At 47.3% G+C, this 19,961-nt stretch overlaps 1 protein-coding gene across 3 annotated transcripts in view; it reads left to right on the top strand.

Moving 5' to 3' along the window:
- The window catches only part of PHACTR2 (phosphatase and actin regulator 2), a 553,469-nt gene that overhangs the window by 168,011 nt on the left and 365,497 nt on the right, over positions 1–19,961 (top strand). For all 3 annotated transcript variants that reach the window (XM_086927168.1, XM_086927167.1, XM_086927166.1), the window contains exon 2: positions 17,004–17,171. In XM_086927168.1, coding sequence (XP_086783294.1) covers positions 17,004–17,171 — 168 coding nt within the window. The remainder of the gene's footprint in view (positions 1–17,003; positions 17,172–19,961) is intronic.

The following is a 19,961-nucleotide window of genomic DNA, read 5'->3' as shown; positions in this document are numbered from 1 at the left end:
AGGCCTCACAAATGACAGCAGCTTTTCATGACCACCAAAGTAGACTAATTTGTAGCTTCACAGTTGTTGCAGCAAGAGGTTGAATACCCATATGTACTTCCAGTGAATGACGATGAGCAGCAAAAACAGGCAATTGGTGCATACAATGTGTGTAATATACGGATCTTAGTACCATTCCCATCCACTATTGTGAACAGACCTTTCCAAATGCTGATATTAACAGCAGTTATGTTGTTTTAACCAGCTGAAACATAATAATGGTCACTGTCAAGTCACAGCAATTATACTGATTTATTGGAGGTTTCTGAGTCACATTATAGACAAGGCAAGCTTCACTCTCATCCATTTAATGTCTTCCAGGATCCCTCAATTAAACAATTTCTGTTATTCTGTCTGTCATCCATATTTATATAAATTGGAGGTATTTATTAGAGTGGTAGTGGCATATGAGTGCCAGGAGGTAATGAACTGTGTGCAGGCTGCAGAATTATGTGAAAAATACCTAGAAGGATCCCTATGAGACGCTTGAGAGCTATTTGCTACCTTAGTATCAGGCACTGGTGTAACATTAGCCCTCTGCGTCTCTGTACATGGGCGGTGGGCCCCTGGCCCCAACAGCTCCTGACTGGGTCTGGAGCATGGGGCCCCCCTCCATGTACTTTGCAAGGGTAACACCACTGGTATCAGGGGAGTTTGAAAGGCTGTGTTTATGGATAATGGAGCTGGAATCATTTCAGATGGTTTCCTCCAATACTGTCATGCAATCCTAAAGGCAAAACCTGAATAGGACACTTGTACAAGCCTTGTCGTAATGTGTACAGATGCACTAAGTGGTTACTAGCAAGCTGCAGCTGTTTTTTTTAACTTTAAGAGTCCACACTTCATAGAAACTCACCAAGTCTTACCAACCTCCCACCTGATAGTGTTCAAGAAGGCAGTGGCATGCCTTGATAACTGGAGTGTGATATACACTGACCTTTCAAAAAGAGTCTGACAAAATAAAACTGCCAGGTTAGTCCTGTGCTTACAGAAACAGGGTCATGTTAAATAAGCCCTACAGTGACTGTTGGTGGAGTCCACGATTAGATGTATGTTTCTGTGCATCAAGCACAATGTCTGGTGAAAAAAAGAACAAAGTTTGCCTTTGGAAGAAGATATCATTCATCACAGATCTGATTTTCAATAATAATTGGAACGGCTAAAGTTCAGTAGCCAATCATTTGCGGTTCAGGCACTAAACGGTGAAACACTCTTATTTCAGACATGAGGGCTTCTAAAAATTCTATAAAACAAAATTAGGCATACATTTGACTGATGTTACCCTACTCCTATCCAATGGACCACCATCTTAAGATGGTTAGATAGGGGATTTGTCTCACAACATCCTCAATTCAAACTGCCAGTGAAATATAATATATGTATACACTTTATTTATAAATAACTATATAATCAGTACAAGTGTATTGTTCTTTCTTTTTTGTGTTGTGTACGCAGGCAATATGGTTTAGTGAGTTAAATGCTCACTGCTAAAATCTAGTATTATCTAAGGCCACATGTTCAGATTGTGGCTGACTCAGCCTTCCTCCCCTCCAAGGTCAGTAAACTGTGCACCATTCGAATCGATAAGGGGATAACAACTTGTTAGAAATGGAGGTCTCTAGTTGGCAGGTTGTTACCCTGTCCAAGTAAGGACCCTTCTTCATGGTCAGGATATGGGTGTTACACTTCTAAAATGACACCTGCTCACCGACCCTTGGTAGCTTGGCACAAGTAGTCTGGCTTATCTCAGAGGCAATGAGCAAAGCATTTCTACATAACACACAGTTATATGGTGAACACACTACAAAAGGACACCACAGCAGTTTTAGGAAAATAGCCAATATTTATCTGTGTAAAACAAGAACAAAACGATATAAATCCAACATATGAATGATGAAAAAATAGACTTTAAATATAGTTCCTTGAAGTCAATAGCTCCGTCTGGGGCGATCACGGCGTAGTGAACAAATAAATCCAACGGTTCAGGCTAGCTGCTGCGTCGCGTACTAATAACACTGTTGGAAAGACCTGCAAAGCAGTACCTGTAGAAATGGAGGGCGTCGGGAACCTCGGGAGGAGCTCCGAAGAGCCAGCATCGGTGCCGGAGTTCGATACAGGAGTCGTCAGGTCCATGAAGTCACACATGTTGCAGGTCAAACTCTTTGCAGTTGAAGTCTGGAGCGCAGGTCTCGAGGCTGCGATGTGAAGTGGAACGGTGTGGTGTGCGATGTCTTCAGTTCATGTGCTGGCAGCGGCTTGGTAACCATCCTCCAGCTGCGCCGCTGAGACCAGGGCTGCCGTGCGAAGTGGGGTGATGCTCATCACGGTACTAGCAGTTCACAGTGCAAGCAGCGGCCTCATCTTTGCTGAAGTGCTGTCATCGGTAGACCCAAGGCTGTGCTGCGAGATGGGGCAATGCAGTGTGCTGGTCCAACAGGTCGCAGGGAAAAGCAGCGGCGTTGGTTTACGATCTAGAGTCAATGGTGCTGGTGTCAATGGACCAAGACTGTGGTGTGGGATGAGGTGGTGCCTCGTGTAACTTACGGCTGGGCCCCCAAACAACGATGCATGCAGCGGTGGCCTCAGTGAGACCAGGGAGGCGGTGTGAAGCGGGGGCGCCAAGTGTGATGCCCACAGGTCGCAGTTCAAGCAGCGGCTCAGTTGAGGTAGAGGGCGGTGTCAGTGAGTACAGGGTTGCAGTTCAAACCGCCGCGGTGCCCTCTACGATGCCCTCTACAGTGCCTTCAGATCACAGGGCCAGCAGCAGCGTCGTTGACTGCATCAGGTTGCTTTTTGTCCCTCTGTGGCAGCTGAAACGCACAGTTCCATTTTCAGGTATCCAGAAGAAGGTGACGTCTTTGCTGTTCCTGAGAATTCTTCAACAGGGGTCAAGGTCTACTTCAAGCCCTTGGAGATACTGATAAAAAGAAGTTGTGGAAAGTTCAGTCCAGTCCTTTCACTGCCCACACAGATCTAGCCACTGCAGGCCAACACAGCAAAGCGGTAGTCTCTCCTCACAGCTCCTCCAGCTCTTTTTCTGGGCAGGTTCCTTAATCCAAAAGAGTTCTAAAGTCCTGGTGTCGGGCCCCAATGTTTATACCACATTTTCCTTTGAAGTTGGCACAAAGTTCCTCTGGTATACATCAACCAGTTCCACCTGGTTCGGGCCAGGTTCAATACAGGGGGAGGCAGCTTTGCAAGAGGCAGCCACAGTTCTGTAGTAGGGGATCTCTGTGTATAGTCATAATCTAGTGAATAGTCCCGCCCATGTGCGTGGACCCCGGAGCAATAAAAAATAATCTCTTAAAGTGTCGAAAAAAATGCAGAACTGCACAGACACTGAAGAGAGAATTTAAAGACATATAATGCAGCCTATAAACAGGCTACACTGTCCAGTACTTCAACTAGAAATTCCACCAAAAATCCACAAAACAGCCAAGCCTGTCCAGATTTCCCTTGCCTTCGGCAAAAACCCCTCTGGAATGATAGAGAGGAAGACATGGACAGACAAGCCCCATAGGCTGCCATTATGTGGCTCAGAACTGTGCCTTTAAGAGAACTTTCCAGAACTTCACAGTATCCCAGAATGCCCTGCAGGTCCCTCATACTTTCAGTTCTTTTTTCCGGCTCCTGCTAGCAGGACCCTGGAGCATTGAGCTCTCCCTTTTTTGGGACTTATTTGGTGTTTTTTCACTAATTTCGAAGTTTTAGTACTTTATTGTGCTGTGGAACTTTTCTTCTTGGTTTCTCACTCTGTTTTTTGTCGAATATGCCTGCATTATTCGACAAATGCCCGGAGTGCTCCGGGAAAAAGGCCAGGTCGGACCACCATGAGGTGTGTATCCTCTGCCTTCCAGCTTCTCATGTTCCAGAGGAGTGTGTTATCTGCCAAGGCTTCTCTGGAAGGATCCTGAGGGAAAGGAAGAAGATCAGACTTCAGGGTCTCGAAGAAAGAAGACTGAAGGCTCAAGGTGGGTCTGAAGGGGCTTCTTCTGCCCATGCTGAGGCCCCTGGGGGGCTCCCCAGGGGCAGGAAGATCAGCAAGCGTCACGATTCTCCGCCTGGGTCCATTGCGCCCACTACGGCGTCGAGAGGAATGACTGCGGTCTGTTCCCCATCGTCGGAGACGAAACAACGTCGAGGCTCGACGTCGAGGGATATCCTTAGACCTTCGAAGTCTCCGGTGACTGTTTCCTCGTCGGCGTCGACGTTGAGCGATCGACGTCGATGAGCCAGGCGTCGGCGCTCGCCGTCGAGGCGATACCGCCATTCGCCGTCGGCGAAGAGGAGGCGGACGTCGTCGTTGAGGTCCTCGCCGCCAAGGTCGCCGTCGAGGCCCAGGTCGCCGTCGAGGCACAGGAGGTCGCCGTCGAGGCACAGGAGGTCGCCGTCGAGGCACCGAGGTTCGCCGTCGAGGCGCAAAAGGTCGCCGTCGAGGCACAGAAGGTCGCCGTCGAGGCGCAGGAGGCGTTTGACGCCGAGGAAAAGACGTTAGACGTCCAGGGTCCGACGCTCGCCGTATGGTCGCCGTTCTTCGACGCCGAACAGAGGTGGAAGGAGACCTGACGCCGTGGGAGGTTCCCCTATGTCCCAGGCTGGAAGAGATGGGGGTTCGCCGCACTCGGTGTATTCCGAGGTGTATACCTTGTCGGGGAAGATGACTCCCCCTCCTCCGTTACCGAGGGGTTCCCCTCCGAGGACGCCTACTACGCCTCCGTTGCCTCCACCGCAACATGGGTCAGGGTTGCCTGAGAAGCCACCTCCGGTTCCTCCGAGGTCGACTTAGTTACCTAAGCTTCCGACGCCTCCCAAGGGTACACCTAGAACGAAGGCTCTGTCCAAACCCAAGTCACCCGTTACGGTTGACCCGATTGATCGTCCTCGGCCGAGGAGGTCCCGTTCACGCTCCGGACAGAGAGGAACATCAAGGAGTCGACATAGATCCTCCACCAGATCTAGGCGTCGCCATAGGAGGCGGGAGTCTAGGTCACGCACGGACTCTTACAGAACCCATTCCTACTCGCCGACCTTATCGGACTCTCCTGAGACCAGGATCTCTCCAGTGGACGACATTGCCACATTCCAGGAAGTTCTCCTGAGGGGAGCTGCGAAGCTAGGTATCACGGTGACGGCTCCAACACCTACGACGTCCGTGATATTCGAGACGCTTCACAAGAAGCACTTAACTCGCCCTCTTCTGCCTCTGGTACCTGGATTGAAGGAACCTGCGGAGGAGCTGTTCCTCACGCCAGCGGTGGTGAAGGCCGCTCCGTCCCGGCTTCTAGAGAAGTAGAGGGCCCCGGATTCGGACCCTGCCTTTCTGAGAGTGGATCCGGTACCGGATTCCGTGATAGTGACGGCGGCCAGGAAATTGCATTCTACCTCCCCGTCGTCCACAGTGCCGCCAGATAAAGAGAGTCAATGGATCGACTCGGCGGGTAGGAAAGCGTGTGGGACCGCTTCCGCAGCCATGAAGGCTGCCAGCGATACAGCTCTGCTGGGCCGTTACGACTGGGCGCTGTGGGACTCCCTACAACAGTTCGTGGAACTGCTACCAAGAGACAAGAGGGGGACTTCCAGGAGATCCTCAAGGAAGGGATGCTGGTATCAAACCAGGTGATCAGTGCAGCGGCGGACGCCTCCCTGTTGGCCGCACATGGTTACTGCCAAGGAATCAATCAACGGCGGCATGCCTGGCTACGGCTCACGTCACTCAAGCCGGAGGCCCAGCAGCGGGTGGCCAATCTGCCCTTTTCCGGGGAGACCCTTTTCGGAAAACAAGCAGATGATGAGATGGCCCGCATGAAGGCGGAGGCGGAGACCCTGACGGCTGTGGGCTTGGAGAAGCCCAAAGAGAAGAAATCCTTCAGGCCTTTCCAGAGGCGCTATGGCGCACAAGGAAGAGGACGGGGGCAGTCTTCGGGACAGCAGCAGCAACAACAGCAGCAGTTCCGGAGACCCTTCCAGAAGCGTCAGAAGGGTAGAGGGTGACAACAGTCCTCTACCGCGAACAAGGGCCCGGCCGGGTCTCGACCCTGAGCAGTTACTTCCCCTTCATCCGTTACCCGCTCCGGTGGGGGGAAGCGTTCAATTTTTTCTGGCAGAGTGGAGAAAAATTACTCAGGACAAGTGGGTGCTGAATATTGTTTGCATTGGATACAGTCTTCGGTTCATCAGCCCTCCTCCAGCGATCCATCCGGTCAGCTCGCAGTATCAACTGCGCGAGCTCCAGGCGGAGGCGGATATCCTGTTAAGGAAAAGGGCGATAGAAGACGTACCTCTGTCTCAAAGAGTAAGATGTCTGTACTCCCGGTTCTTCCTGGTTCGCAAGAAGGACAAGAACGAGTTCAGGCCCATTCTGGACTTGCGGCAGGCGAACAAGTGGATTCGCAGAGAAAAGTTTCGCATGCTGTCGTTGCATCAGATTTATCCTCAGTTGCAACAGGGGGACTGGCTTTACGGCCATAGACCTACAGGATGCTTACTTCCACGTGCCCATCGCGTACAAACACAGGAAGTTTCTGCGATTTCAAGTCGGCATCAACCATTATCAATACACAGTGCTGCCATTCGGGCTGAAATCTGCGCCCAGGACTTTCTCGAAGTGCATGGCAGTGGTAGCGGCACACCTCAGGAAGAATAAGGTGTTTGTCTACCCGTACCTGGACGATTGGTTGATCAAGGCCTCCTTATAACAGAAAATAGTAGTGGGTCTATTGAACAATTAGCTTAAGTAAGTGTCTGCAAAGGTAGACAAGATCTAAGTCAAAAAATTTAGCATCTTTTCTGTGTGGAAAAAATACCCATCAGCTGTCGATCCTGGGCGCCCTGTACATCATTTGGGTTTCCTTCACACCGGGAAGGTAGGTTTAAGGCCCATAGTGATGAATGAGATGAAAAACCACCTGGGTATTTTAACAATACATCTTTCTCCTACCACAGTTGTAGGAGAGAATCACTGCACCCCACCTGGCCACAGCTCAGGTACATGGAGCCCCGCACATCCAGTCGGTACTCCAGACGTCCTTCCGGGCTGTCTCCCCTGTGGTAGGAGAAAGATGTATTGTTAAAATACCCAGGTGATAGTTTTCTCATCTGTTTAGCTTTTAATGAGCAGTCGCGAAAAAGGTCCTGAAGAAAGCAGGATACCTGAGAGGATCCATAATTAAGTCTGCAGAAACATGTTGACCACGTATAAAATATAGTGGCTATTTGTTAAAACCACTTACATCGCACGCTTTTTTACACTAGGAATAGAAAGGTGTTTATTAAAGTCTGTTTGCCTTTCTTTTTACCTAATTTTATCTGTTCTCATTCACAGTTCACACCCTTTCACTTCACATATGCACTGCTCCTAAGTTGTCCTTCCTAACCCTGATACAAAAGAACAAGAAAAAGGTTTTTCATCTCATTCATCACTATGGGCCTTAAACCTACCTTCCGGTGTGAAGGAAACCCAAATGATGAACAGGGCGCCCAGGATCGACAGCTGATGGGTATTTTTTCCACACAGGAAAGATGCTCAATTTTTTGACTTAGATCTTGCCTACCCTTGCAGACACTTATTTAAGCTAATTGTTCAATAGACCCACTACTATTTTCTGTTGTTATAAGTTTGTATTAAGGGGTTATAGTAGTGTGGAGTCTTTAAACATCCCCTTGGGCCCTCCCCTCTATCTTTTGTGTGAAATGATCAAGGCCTCCTCCTTCTCGGAAGCTCAGGCAGACTTCCAGAAGACATGTGTTCTCTTGAACAAGTTGGGGTTGCACATCAACATGTCCAAGTCTGTCCCGATCCCGGTCCAGTGCATTCAATACTTGGGAGCCACCATCAATACGCTGTCAGCAAGCGTGTCTCCTTCGGAGGAGCGACAACGATCGATCCTTCGGAAGGCTCAGGCTCTTATGACCGCTCCATCTACAACAGTGAGGACGGTGTCTTCTCTACTGGGGTCGATGGCCTCTTGTATCTTCCTCACTCCTCACGCACGGCTACACATGAGACCTCTGCAGGAGTGCTTGGAGGACCAATGGGACCAGAGGAAAGGATCTTGGGACGACAAGATACGACTGTCTCTGCATGCTCTTCTGTCTCTGAAGGGTTGGTGTTCAGCGGAGAATCTCCTCAGAGGGGTTCCCTTCCACAAGGACATCCCTACTCAGACTATCGTGACGGATGCTTCTCTCCAAGGCTGGGGAGCGCATTCGGGAGACTTACCGATTCAAGGAATGTGGTCTCAGATGGAGTCCACGGATCACATCAGATTTCCTGGAACTCAGAGCTGTTCACTTGGCACTGAAGGCCTTTCTTCCGTCCTTCCAGACCAACTCTCTGCTTGTACAGACGAACAATACCACCACGATGTATTACCTCAACAAGCAGGGGGGGGAAGAGATCGCGCACTCTGTCTCGGGAGGCGCAGACGATCTGGCGCTGGCTTCTGGCCAGAGGATTGATGATAACGGCTACCCATCTACCAGGTGTGCAGAATGTTCAGGCAGACGCACTGAGCAGACTGATTCAGGAAAACCACGAATGGGTCATAAACGACGACGTACTAGGAGAAGTCTTCGAAAGTTGGGGGACTCCAGATGTAGATCTGTTCGCCACCGCCGAAAACAGCAAATGCTGAGACTTCGCCTCCAGGTACTACCAGCAAGGGACGCTGGGGAATACACTCTGGATCAACTGGTCGAACAGCTTTGTTTACGCTTTTCCGTCCATTCCCCTGATTCCAGCGGTACTCATCAAGCTGTCCCGGTCCAGGGCACGGATGATCCTGATTGCCCCGGAATGGCCCAGACAGTGGTGGTTCACGGACCTTCTACACCGGTCTCTCCTTCCACACATACGGCTGCCGGGCAGGCCGGACCTTCTCACGAAGTTCGGGGGGCAGATGTTGCACCCCAACCTCTTGTCCTTGAGTTTGGCGGCATGGCTCCTGAGAGAGTGCAATATGGCCATTTGAATCTGCCCGAACATTGCATGGACATACTGAAGGAGTCTAAGAGACCTTCCACTCGGACTTCTTATGCTTACAAGTGGAAGAGGTTTTGTATCTGGTGTGTGTCCAGGAACTTTGACCCAACGACGTGCAAGGAAGATGTCATCCTTCCTTACCTTATGCATTTGGCGCGGTCTGGCCTTAATGTTCATTCCATTAAGGTTCATCTCGCTGCATTGACTGCCTACAGGAAAAGCCCTTCACAGACTTCCTTCTTCTAGATCCCTGTGATCAAAGACTTTTTGGAAGGCTTGAAGAAAGTGTTCCCTCCTGTCAGGCTTCCTTCACCTTCATGGGAATTGAATGTGGTGCTGTCCAGTTTGATGAAGGAGCCTTTTGAACCCATTCATAATGCTTCGTTGCAGCACCTGTCCTGGAAGGCGGCGTTCCTCGTGGCCATTACATCGGCCCGCAGGGTGAGTGAAATTCAGGCGGTGTGTTGTAATGAACCTTATACTGTATTTCATGCTGCTAAGGTTGTTATGCGTACTCACCCTAAATTAATTCCCAAGGTTATTTCTGATTTTCATGTCAACCAGACTATAACTTTGCCTACGTTTTTTCAGAACCCTTCATCTCCAGCGGAAAGGTCTTTACATTCCCTGGATATTAGGAGGGTGTTGAAATTTTATCTGGATAAGACCAAAGGTATTCGTAGGTCAGACCAATTGTTTATCAATTATGGATCGGTCAGGACGGGTCTTGCGACCTCTAAGCAGTCCATCTCTAGGTGGATTGTGTCCTGCATACAACTGTGTTACCAGAAAGCTAATAAGACCTTAGGAGGTAAGCCTAAGGCTCATTCCACCAGGGGCAAGGCTGCCACGACAGCCTTGCTCCGTAATGTGCCGATTGCAGAAATTTGCAAGGCCGCCACTTGGAAGTCGGTTCATACCTTTGCTAAGCATTACTGTCTGGACACTGATGCCAGGGCGGATGCTCAGGTTGGACAGGCTTCGCTGCGGAATTTGTTCGCACAATAGTGGTGTTGATTTCTTTTCTCCACCGCCGCTTTGGTGTGGGGATGGGCTTGCCATTCTATTCACTAGATTATGACTATACACAGAGATCCCCTACTACAGAAGGAGTAGTTTCTTTTCTGTAACTCCAGTTCTGTAGTAGGGGTATCTCTGTTATAGTCATAAGCGCCCGCCCTCCTCCCCGGTGGAGAGATTTTCATGTAAGGAATGCTACAGGTCTGGCGTGTTACGCCTTCAAAAAGAACTGAAAGTAAGAGGGACCTGCAGGGCATTCTGGGATACTGTGAAGTTCTGGAAAGTTCTCTTAAAGGAACAGTATCCTGTTCTGAGCCACATAATGGCAGCCTATGGGGCTTATCTGTCCTCTTCCTCTCTATCATTCCAGAGGGGTTTTTGCTGAAGGCAAGGGAAATCTGGACAGGCTTGGCTGTTTTGTGGATTTTTGGTGGAATTTCTAGTTGAAGTACTGGACAGTGTAGCCTGTTTATAGGCTGCATTATATGTCTTTAAATTCTCTCTTCAGTGTCTATGCAGTTCTGCATTTTTTCGACACTTTAAGAGATTATTTTTGATTGCTCCGGGGTCCACGCACATGGGCGGGACTATTCACTAGATTATGACTATAACAGAGATACCCCTACTACAGAACTGGAGTTACAGAAAAGAAACTACTCCCTCATTCAGATGCAAGCGATGACTCATCCCACTACTCTAAATGCAGCCAGGTCTATTCAGCCTGGCTATGAATCACCCAGGAAAGGCATGAAACACTTCAACCTTCCCCTTGTGTCTGTCTAGTGTGAATGCACATCCCCAGCTCCTGTCACTCTCAACCCAGATGGTGAAACACAAACAGGCAGAGACACACAGGATGGTTAAGCAAGAAAATTCCCACTTTCTAAAAGTGGCCTTTTCAAACACACAATATAATAATCATCTTTACTAAAAGATGTATTTTTAAATTCTGAGTTCAGGAAGCCTAAACTCAAATTTTCTATATTGTCCCAGTGGAAAATTATGCTTGTAAAATGTTACCGTTAAGCTACCATGATAGCCTTTGGAACAGGCAGCCTTTCAACAGTGAAAAACAATTGTGTGATGTAACCATGCATGCATTTACCATTCATGCAGGTTCCATGCAGTCTCAACAACGAAAGTCTTAACCACGAATATACCTATACAAATTATGCGTTGTTAAGGCATGTATGGTATAGAGCTATCCGTGGTAAAGATTTGACAGGTAAGTCTTGACCCCCCGAGCTCAGCTCCGCCGAGCCCTAAAAGGACCCCTTCCCTCCTGAAAACTAAACACCTCCTCCAAGTCCTAAATACTTCTCTGCCCCCTAGCCCTAAAAGCTACCCAATCCCCCTGAGCCCTAAAAACTACCCTGCCCCCTAAATCCTAAAAAGTATTGCAATCCCCGCCTCCCACCCTGAGCCCTAAAATGCTCCCCCAAATCCCTGCCATGACACCTAAAGCTATTCCCTCCCTCCAAAAAAACAAAAAAAACTCTCCCAGCCCTGAAAACGACCCCTTCCCCAGCCCTAAAACCTACCAGAGACCTGTTAACTACCCCAATCCCCCAGCCCTGAAAACTACCCTGACATCCCCCTTTTCAAAACCATACTTACTCCGACCCCAGCTCCACTCAGCTCACTGCATCGGGTCCTCTCCCGATCCAGCCAGCAGCTAGACCGCCCACTGCCTTAACCATGCATATATGTGGTTAAGGCATATGCGTCGTAAGGCTTCCGAAGTTGGAACACGTGTGGCTCTGCTTGCGTTGTTCCGACTGTTTCCCATGTAAAACAAAATACACAGAATTTCACTATCAGGCCATGTAAAACACTCCGGTACATGTCCTACTTTTCACATTCACTGCCCCCTGTCCATGGGCGTACCTTGGAATTACCTGAGGGGTGTCTTACATGTATAAAATAGGAAGGTTAGGACCTGGCAAGTGGGTGAACTTGCCAGGTCGACATGGGAGTAAAAACGGCGCACAGACACTGCAGTGGCAGGTCTGATACACATTTGAAAGGTTTCTTGTGTGGGTGGCACAACCAGTGCTGCAAGCCCACTAGTAGCACATGATTTACAGGTCCTGGGCACACACAGTGCACTGCACTAGGGACGTACTAGGAATTCAAATATCCCAATCATGGAAAACTAATCGTAACATAATTTACAGTAGGAGCACTTGCACTTTAGTACTGAATAGCAGTGAAAAAATGCACAGAGACACTAAACCAGCAAAAAACAAAGTCCTGCATACCATCAAAAACAGGAGGTCAGGAGGCAAAAAGACAGGGAAACAAGCAAAAAGATGCCAGGTCTGACACCGCTGCTATTTAGAGCCCTCCGAGATGGCAGTGCATGATGATCAGTTTTAATTATATTGTGTTCTTTTTGGATGGTGGGATAGTGCTTGTTAAGTGCATAGTACCTCAGAGCCGCATTCTGCATTTGTTAGTGGAACCCATGCAGGTGGTATGCTATTCCTCATTCATTCATATATTTTAGCACCATAGTTAAACTTTTCCAAGTGCATGAACTCTGAGATTAGGAAAGCAGCAATATGAAATGCACTTCACCCAGTGCTTTAAATGGGCCGGTACTCACCGGTACTGAGTACGGCACTTCTCAGTTTAATCCCCCTGAGTACCGGAACTTAGTTTTCGGGGAAGGAGAGTACTGGTACGCCCTGAAGTACGGGTACATGCAACAAATCGTGCTTGTTGAGGTGCCGCTCTGGCTGGCAGCAGCCTGTGTATTTCTGCGCTGGGGGGCTCCTGCAGTGTTAGGTTCTCATCAGGCGCGCAAGCCCATTGGGATCAAAGGGCTTCAGACACCCCCTCCCCTGTCGTGTGGCAGCCCGGCTGAGACAGCTTCCAGGGAGCAATCACAGCCGCACCCGAGCACTACACAGGTCTTTAAAAGACCAATTGCTTTTTAATGAGGCTTTGTTGTTTCTCGCCCCTTCTTAGATCCCCTGCAGCTCCACTCTGCATACTGCTAGAAGAATCAGCCCAGTACACGATTGCATTCTAGACAGAAGGCCTCGTCGATACACTTCGTCGGGCCACATGTTGGGATATTTAGGTACCGCCTGAGGGGCTGCTCTTTAAGTCATTTTTCTGGTTTAAAGAGAAATGACTTCTGATGTGGGATGCTGGAGTTGGTGGGTGGGGGAGAAGTGAGGGAATTGGGCAGGGCCCAAACCTGCTGGACACTTCACATGGGCCATGTCCATGACTATGGTTAATGTGCTAACATTCCGGAATGTATGTGGTCTCAAAGGATACCCAAAAGATACAGAGTGTTATCCTATCTTAAACGGATGTATGACGTTACAACGCATACTTTTACTCCGCATACCATTACAACGCGGTATTCACAACGCATACCACTACAACGCATAGCGCTTTGGGGTGCTGGATAGTGGTAAGTATAATTTACTATTCTAACTCCAGTCCCCGTGGACCCTAGGGAAGGTGTTGGATAGTAAATTAAACTTACCTCTTATCCTAGAGCGCCCCCCAGCGCTATGCGTTGTAATGGTATGCGTTGTAATGCCTGCGTTGTAGTGGTAGTGCGTTGTAAAAAATGCGTTGTAACAGGTGAATACCATCTTAAACGGTATCAGGCCTGCATAGTTATGTTGCTGGAAACACACCTTTTATAGAACGAGGTAGAAAAGCTATGTAATTTGTACAGTGCTACACACTCTAACCATAGGAGAGGGGTAGGGACGTGGTTGGCGCTAGGTGTACTCCTGAACGGTACATGCAGACCCCATATGGCAGCAACAATTAGATGTTTGGAGACAGGAGTCATCATCACCAGAGAGACAAAATGTTCTCATTATATCCGCCTGTACACAGGGGATATACTCGTATAGATTATGTGTTGGGGAAGACAAAAGATTTGAATTGGTATGCTTCCTCAGCCAACCTAAATAGATATTTGTCAGACCACTCACCTCTAATCCCGACTCTCTACGCTGGGTGGATTAGACTGAAAATCCTGTTGTGGAAATTGTGAATGAATGTGCCTGATGGGTGGTGCTTTTCGCACATACATTAAGGGGTACACTCTGCATTTTTTCTGTGCAAACAGGTTTCCCACAGTGACTAGAGCAGTGGAATATGAGGCTTATAAGGTTGCGCTGCAAAGAGAGGGCATGACCAGAGTGGCTGGAGTACCAAGACAACTAGAACTAGAATTAAAGGACCTAGAGAAGGAACAAGTGAGTCTGGGGAATCGCCATACGGCGAGCCAGATGGGCCTAGGCAATTATTGAACACCGCCAGACGGGTGGTGGATGTAAAGGCAAGGCTGGACAAATACGCGCACACACACAGTACTGACAGAGGGTGACAAATCCGGATAACTGCTGGCATGGTTGGTAAACAGGGAGAAGCCCCATATGTGTAAACTATCCCTACAGGCATGGCTTTAAGTCTGAGCACCGTCAGTATTTAGGAATGGAAAGTTTTAGACCACTATCCAGGACAATGCAAGGACAACAGGAATACTCAATAGAAGTGTTTTTACATCATCATGTCTCGCTCCGCCTCTAACCCCGCCCACTAGCCACGCCTCTAGCTCAATTTGATGAGTACCTGGACTTATTTTTCCCCATTTAAAGCACTGACTTCACCAGTACGTACCAACACAGCATGCCTACGACCGGTCGACAAATCTCCCACCTTCGTCAGAAGGAAAGGGCGTTTTGCACTTCAAACCCACTTCTGTGAAAAAGGGAAAACACTGGTTATAACACGTGTTGACGATTTGCTTTTGCCTTCTTTTGAACTCTGCGCTTCCATTGTGTGGCCAGAGAGGAGCGTTCCCTATTTAAATATCTTATTTTAATGTTTTCTCTTTCGTGTCCCCTTCTCCCTATGAATATGGAGGTGACCTAAAGAACTCGATCAATTTAACATGCAGAAAAAGCAAAGGGACACAATCAGTGAACAGACTGAAAAGCAGCTGCCTTTAAAGATACATTTTACGTAATTTCACCCGGGTTTGTAAATGGAAAAATTGAGTAATCCCGTAACATGGTCTCATCCTGTCCAACTAAACCCGGAAAAGGAATGTTTTCATTATAAGCTCTCAATTGACAACTATGTAGGAATGTATGGTTTTTATCAAACTTTAATCTGAATTTATAACAAAAGAATATCTAATGTAAGCTGCCTTGGACAGGAAGGTGTCCGCCTGAGGAAGTGCAGTTCTTAGATAACGTTTGTGAATAAATGCTGTCGCCGAATCATTATGTCTAATATAATCGAGCTCTCTCTAGACCTTTTTTTGGAAAAATTTAACATGTTTTGTGACCCATCTTTATCTGCCTATTCTTAGTTTCTCGGGGAACTCTTTGGACTCTTGATACTAAAGAAATCCTTTAATATACCCAGAATTCATAATGCAATTTAGTGCCCACTTGGGCATTCTCTGCTATAATTCAAAACACTGTTTTTGTTTAATAGATTTCGTTAAAATCTGTAACATTCTTGTCCAGAGAGTAGGTGCACTCGATGGCTGTTTTAGTATACGGTCAAGTTTTCCCCAAGAACCGTCGTACTGCAGATCAACAGCTGACATCACCAATTCCTCCTACCACCAACAGGCTGGTGGGTTTCTCCGGTCCGTACCACTAAAAAAGTACAAGAAAGTGGAGAACTTTAGGATTTGCCACTTTTTGCAGAACACCGCACACATTTTTTCCTGTAGGGCGTGGCTGTTAAATATTGTTTAGTGACAGGAGAAGTGTGGCTCAGTGGAGAAGTGTGGCTCAATGCTTAGAGCGGCAGACCTTGATGCAGAACGCTGACCAGGGACCAGGGTTCGATTCCCGCCTCGGTGGGTTTCGGGCTTAAAATTCCTCTGACCGGATATTCTCACCTCAGTGCCGATTCTAAGCATGGGTCCCACGCTGCAACTCTGGGCAATAGCTTGCTTAGTCTCCACAAAGGCCCCCGATGCACAAGGGATGCCTGGTTTCACCATGGGATGCCCAGGAGTGGACACCCCACAAGGAAAAGCCAGGAGGGGTTCCCTTGTGGTAGGAGTACAAGCGCCGGGATGCCTCCGGGTCACTGTTCGCGCTATACAAATACGCCACATTTACATTTACATACTGTCAGTGTGGCATGCAAGCGTTGTGCAAATAATTTCCTGGCTGTTGTGTGTCATATAATAAGTCAGTCTTGACAACGGATTTTGGAGGCCATTTTCTTTCATGTGTCAGAGTGTTGTCCTATAGGAGTAGTCCAAGGTGGAAGGATGGTGAAACATTGACTCAGATGTGGGGTTTAGCTGTAGGGGTTTGTCAATCATGTGGTTGGTGGCTTGGTGGTGTTTGTCAGAGTGATCCAAGAGAAAAAGACATAGTGTGTGGTACTGATGCTTCTTCAGATTGAGTTTTAGGTGAATAAGGTTAACGAGGGTGATGGAGATGAGAGGTGATGCAGAATGTGATAAGTCTTTGAAGAATGTTTCAGTAACCATACGGGGCAGAATATTGACATAATGTATGTGTTAAATGGACCAGTGATTATTATTCTAAGCCATGCTCCTCTTTCAGTGGCAGTTGAAGGAAGCAGTGGGCTGAAACATGACCCTTTAACATTTTGGCAGCAAGTTGTGGAATTGTCGTCCTCGAACATTGCAGCACAAGTGAAATATTGAACTAATGCATTGTCTCCAATATGTGCTGGTGTATGTCATCATTTGTTGCAGTGTGCTTTGTAGAAGTAGATTTCAAACACCAGTTTAAGGCCAAATGCAGTCCATTTCAACTTCTCGAATGCCTCCTATTTCTGAGAACATTTATTGACAATGACCTTTTTTGTTATAACAAAGAAAAACTGAGAAACCATTGAAAAAGACAAAACACAGTCCGAGTACTTTTATATTTGAGCTTGTTTTGGTTCATTTGCTAATCGTGTATATTTTCTTTTTCTGCAGTTGATGGACCAGACAAGCCCCACATTGCCACTTCAGATGGACCAAACCCCGGAAGTCCGTCGCCACCTCTCAAAAGAAAGGGCAAACTCTCAACCATCGGAAAAATCTTCAAGCCTTGGAAATGGCGAAAGAAGAAAGCCAGTGAGCAATTTAGGGAAACATCAGCAGGTAAAATACTAATATAATTTTTTTTTTAACAATCGAAGTTAACCAAGTTGCATCACGGCAAAATAAAGCCATATTCGCCATGTGGACCTTTCCAAAGTAAAATAGCTGGGGCCTTTAGTAGTAGTGATTCTTGGTCTTCTACCAAACATGTTTTCTTGAGTATAATGTACTAATACAAGATCTGGTCAGGAGTTTGGTTAAAATTCTAATAATAGAAGGGGAGCTGTTGAGCTGCATTGGAGGTGGATGTAAAAGATGACATTTTGGGTAACAGTGTACATTAATATCATATTTTATAAAATAAGATTCTTGTCTTTGGGAAGGAGGCAAGCAGGCATTTGGTGGTACTTCTAGAACTGCTAGTAGTTAGAATTTCGGAAGGGACTGTAGGTTTGGGTTTCTTCAATTCCCCGCTTAGTGGTAGGAAGACATGATATGGCTGTGGGGACCGGGTCTATCTGGGGAGCTTTGCTCGCTCTGTCCGCAGGAGTGTTGAGAAGGGCAAAGAGGAGGCCATATTGAAGAGGGACCGAATCTCTCGCCTGGTTTCAGACAAGCAATAGGATTAGCTCTCTGTCTCCCCAGGACAGCAAGATGATCTGTTGACTCGGCCACCTGCACCCGAAGCAGGCGTGTGAACTATTTCCTTCACAAAAATGCAAAGATTGGCCCATTTTCCAATTTTATCCTAGAGCAGAGATGCACCATGAGAGATGAAGTTGGCACTTCCTACCATTATCCTTATTGTGGACGTTAGGAAAGGCCAAGAGGACAGCTTCTCTTGCAAGCCCCAAAATAGAAAGGCGGGAAGGAAGACACACGTGTCAGTGTGCATGTGTGTCTGTCAGTGTGTGTGTGAATCTTTCAGTGTGTGACAGTCTACATCACTGAAGCACCGACTGGCTAGTTGTTGCAGGCGTGATAATGATACTCCAGAAATTGGGCAGTGAGCTCTGTTTGATTTTGTCATGTTGAAATACGTTTGCAGGAGGGGTGGTAGCAGTTTCATATTGCCTGTGGTAAAGTACCTTGAGGCTGAATGTACTCCCCAGTTGCAGGGATATGCATTGCAACTTAGAGGCAGGCTGGGACTGGATTTAGTACCCATCAAGTAAAGACTCGCGGATGACCAGGCACTGTGAATATTTTGGAGGAGGGATATTTGACCAGTTCTCTAGGACCAAAAACCCAAGAGCAACGGGACTCCTTGTAACATGCATTGCTGTTTAGCTCAAAATCTATAAGAAAGAGATTCCCCTGGAAGTTCTCTAATTGTCAAAAAATTCTCTTTTCTGCTTGATTATTTAGGTTTTTTAGGCCTACTCTTGAAACAGGGTGTCTGGTGCAACTCTTACATACAGTTAACACTAGAATGATGCACGATAATATATTATTTCCATGCTTTTATACACCAATAAAGGTTCAATATGAGAATAGCAGAATGCCACTTACACCAAAGGCATGCTACATTCTACACAGGTAAGTGCATACTGTTTAACTCTCTCAAGTGATCCACATGAACTATCTGGCCTGCAGTAGTTTAGAAACCTCTGTGAATAATTGAAAAACGTCTTCCTGTTCAGTTGAATGCGTCTACGCACTCCTGTTGGCTGTTAAAGCAGGGCTTGGACTTTGGTTGGAGTCCTGCGTGGGCTGTGCTGAAGTGTCACACAATGGGTTAAGAAATGGCTACAGTCCTAGGATTTTGGGACACGTGACTGCTCTTCTAGCAGACTTGCAGGTGAGCGCTACATCATTCGGATGGCAGGAATTCACTGCCAGGTGGGAACTATGCAAATATTGTGGCAGGTCCAGTATCATGGTCAGGACTTGCAGGGAAATGTTAGTCTCAGGAGGAGGAAGAGTATATGGTGCAGTTTTCACAAAGGTGTTTGAGCTCTTCACTCTCACTCATGGCAGAATGCACGAGCAATCTTCTCTTCATTCTGCCCCGGCAAAAGTCAGATGAGTGAGTGATGTGCTCTCTGCAAAGTTGTACTTTGAGTCTTGTTGGGCAGTGGTGAAGTTCTCTGGTCTCCCAGGATTCAAGCTGTAAGCCTAGTGGCAGCTTTGGGTAGCTGGTCCTTGAGCTGGTTATGCAGCGCTGAGAAAGCATGGCAGTCTATCAACTTTCCCTTCAGTTTAAAGCAACAGAAGCAGTTCAGTCAGTCTGTTGAGTCTTCCAAAGACTTATAAGAGGTCAAACAGTTTTCCTGCCACTGGTGCGATATTTCCTTTGTGCAGAGCTTTGACTGTAGATAAATCGCCCATGATTTTCCTAGATCAGTAAGCCACTATATATCTTCGTACAATGATAGCTGTGCGGCCCAACCAGCTGCTCAAACCGGTCTTGCCTTGTGAATTTTGGTGGGAATCAAGCTGGGTAGGTTAATGAACTTCCCTTTTGTTTCTAAGAGTTCTGATTCCTTGGTGATGGCAGGCAAATTAAAAACTGAGCTTGTGTTGGAGTGGCCATTTTAATGTAGTTGGTGTATTTGATCTGAACAAATATTTGCTAAGTGCTGCAGAGGAGAAACAAAGGCATTTTCACTTACCTACCATTGGATATTTTTGAGAATGTCGCTCTGTATGAATACATACATTATTTGAAGAAGGTAATGATAGGAGCAGCAAGACAGTTTTATAGAGGGGCATGCGAGGAGAATGCCCAAATGTGTGCCAGAATTTAAAAGGCCTATAACTTAGCATGAGCATTTTAAATGATAATGGGTGCAAAGACCTGTGTGTCAGGGATATAATATCAAGGTTCAAAATGTTCATGATGCCAAG

Source organism: Lissotriton vulgaris, chromosome 6 (genome assembly GCF_964263255.1).
Source record: "Lissotriton vulgaris chromosome 6, aLisVul1.2, whole genome shotgun sequence".
NCBI classification, from domain to species: domain Eukaryota; kingdom Metazoa; phylum Chordata; class Amphibia; order Caudata; family Salamandridae; genus Lissotriton; species Lissotriton vulgaris.
This window is presented reverse-complemented; position numbering and strand designations above follow the sequence as displayed.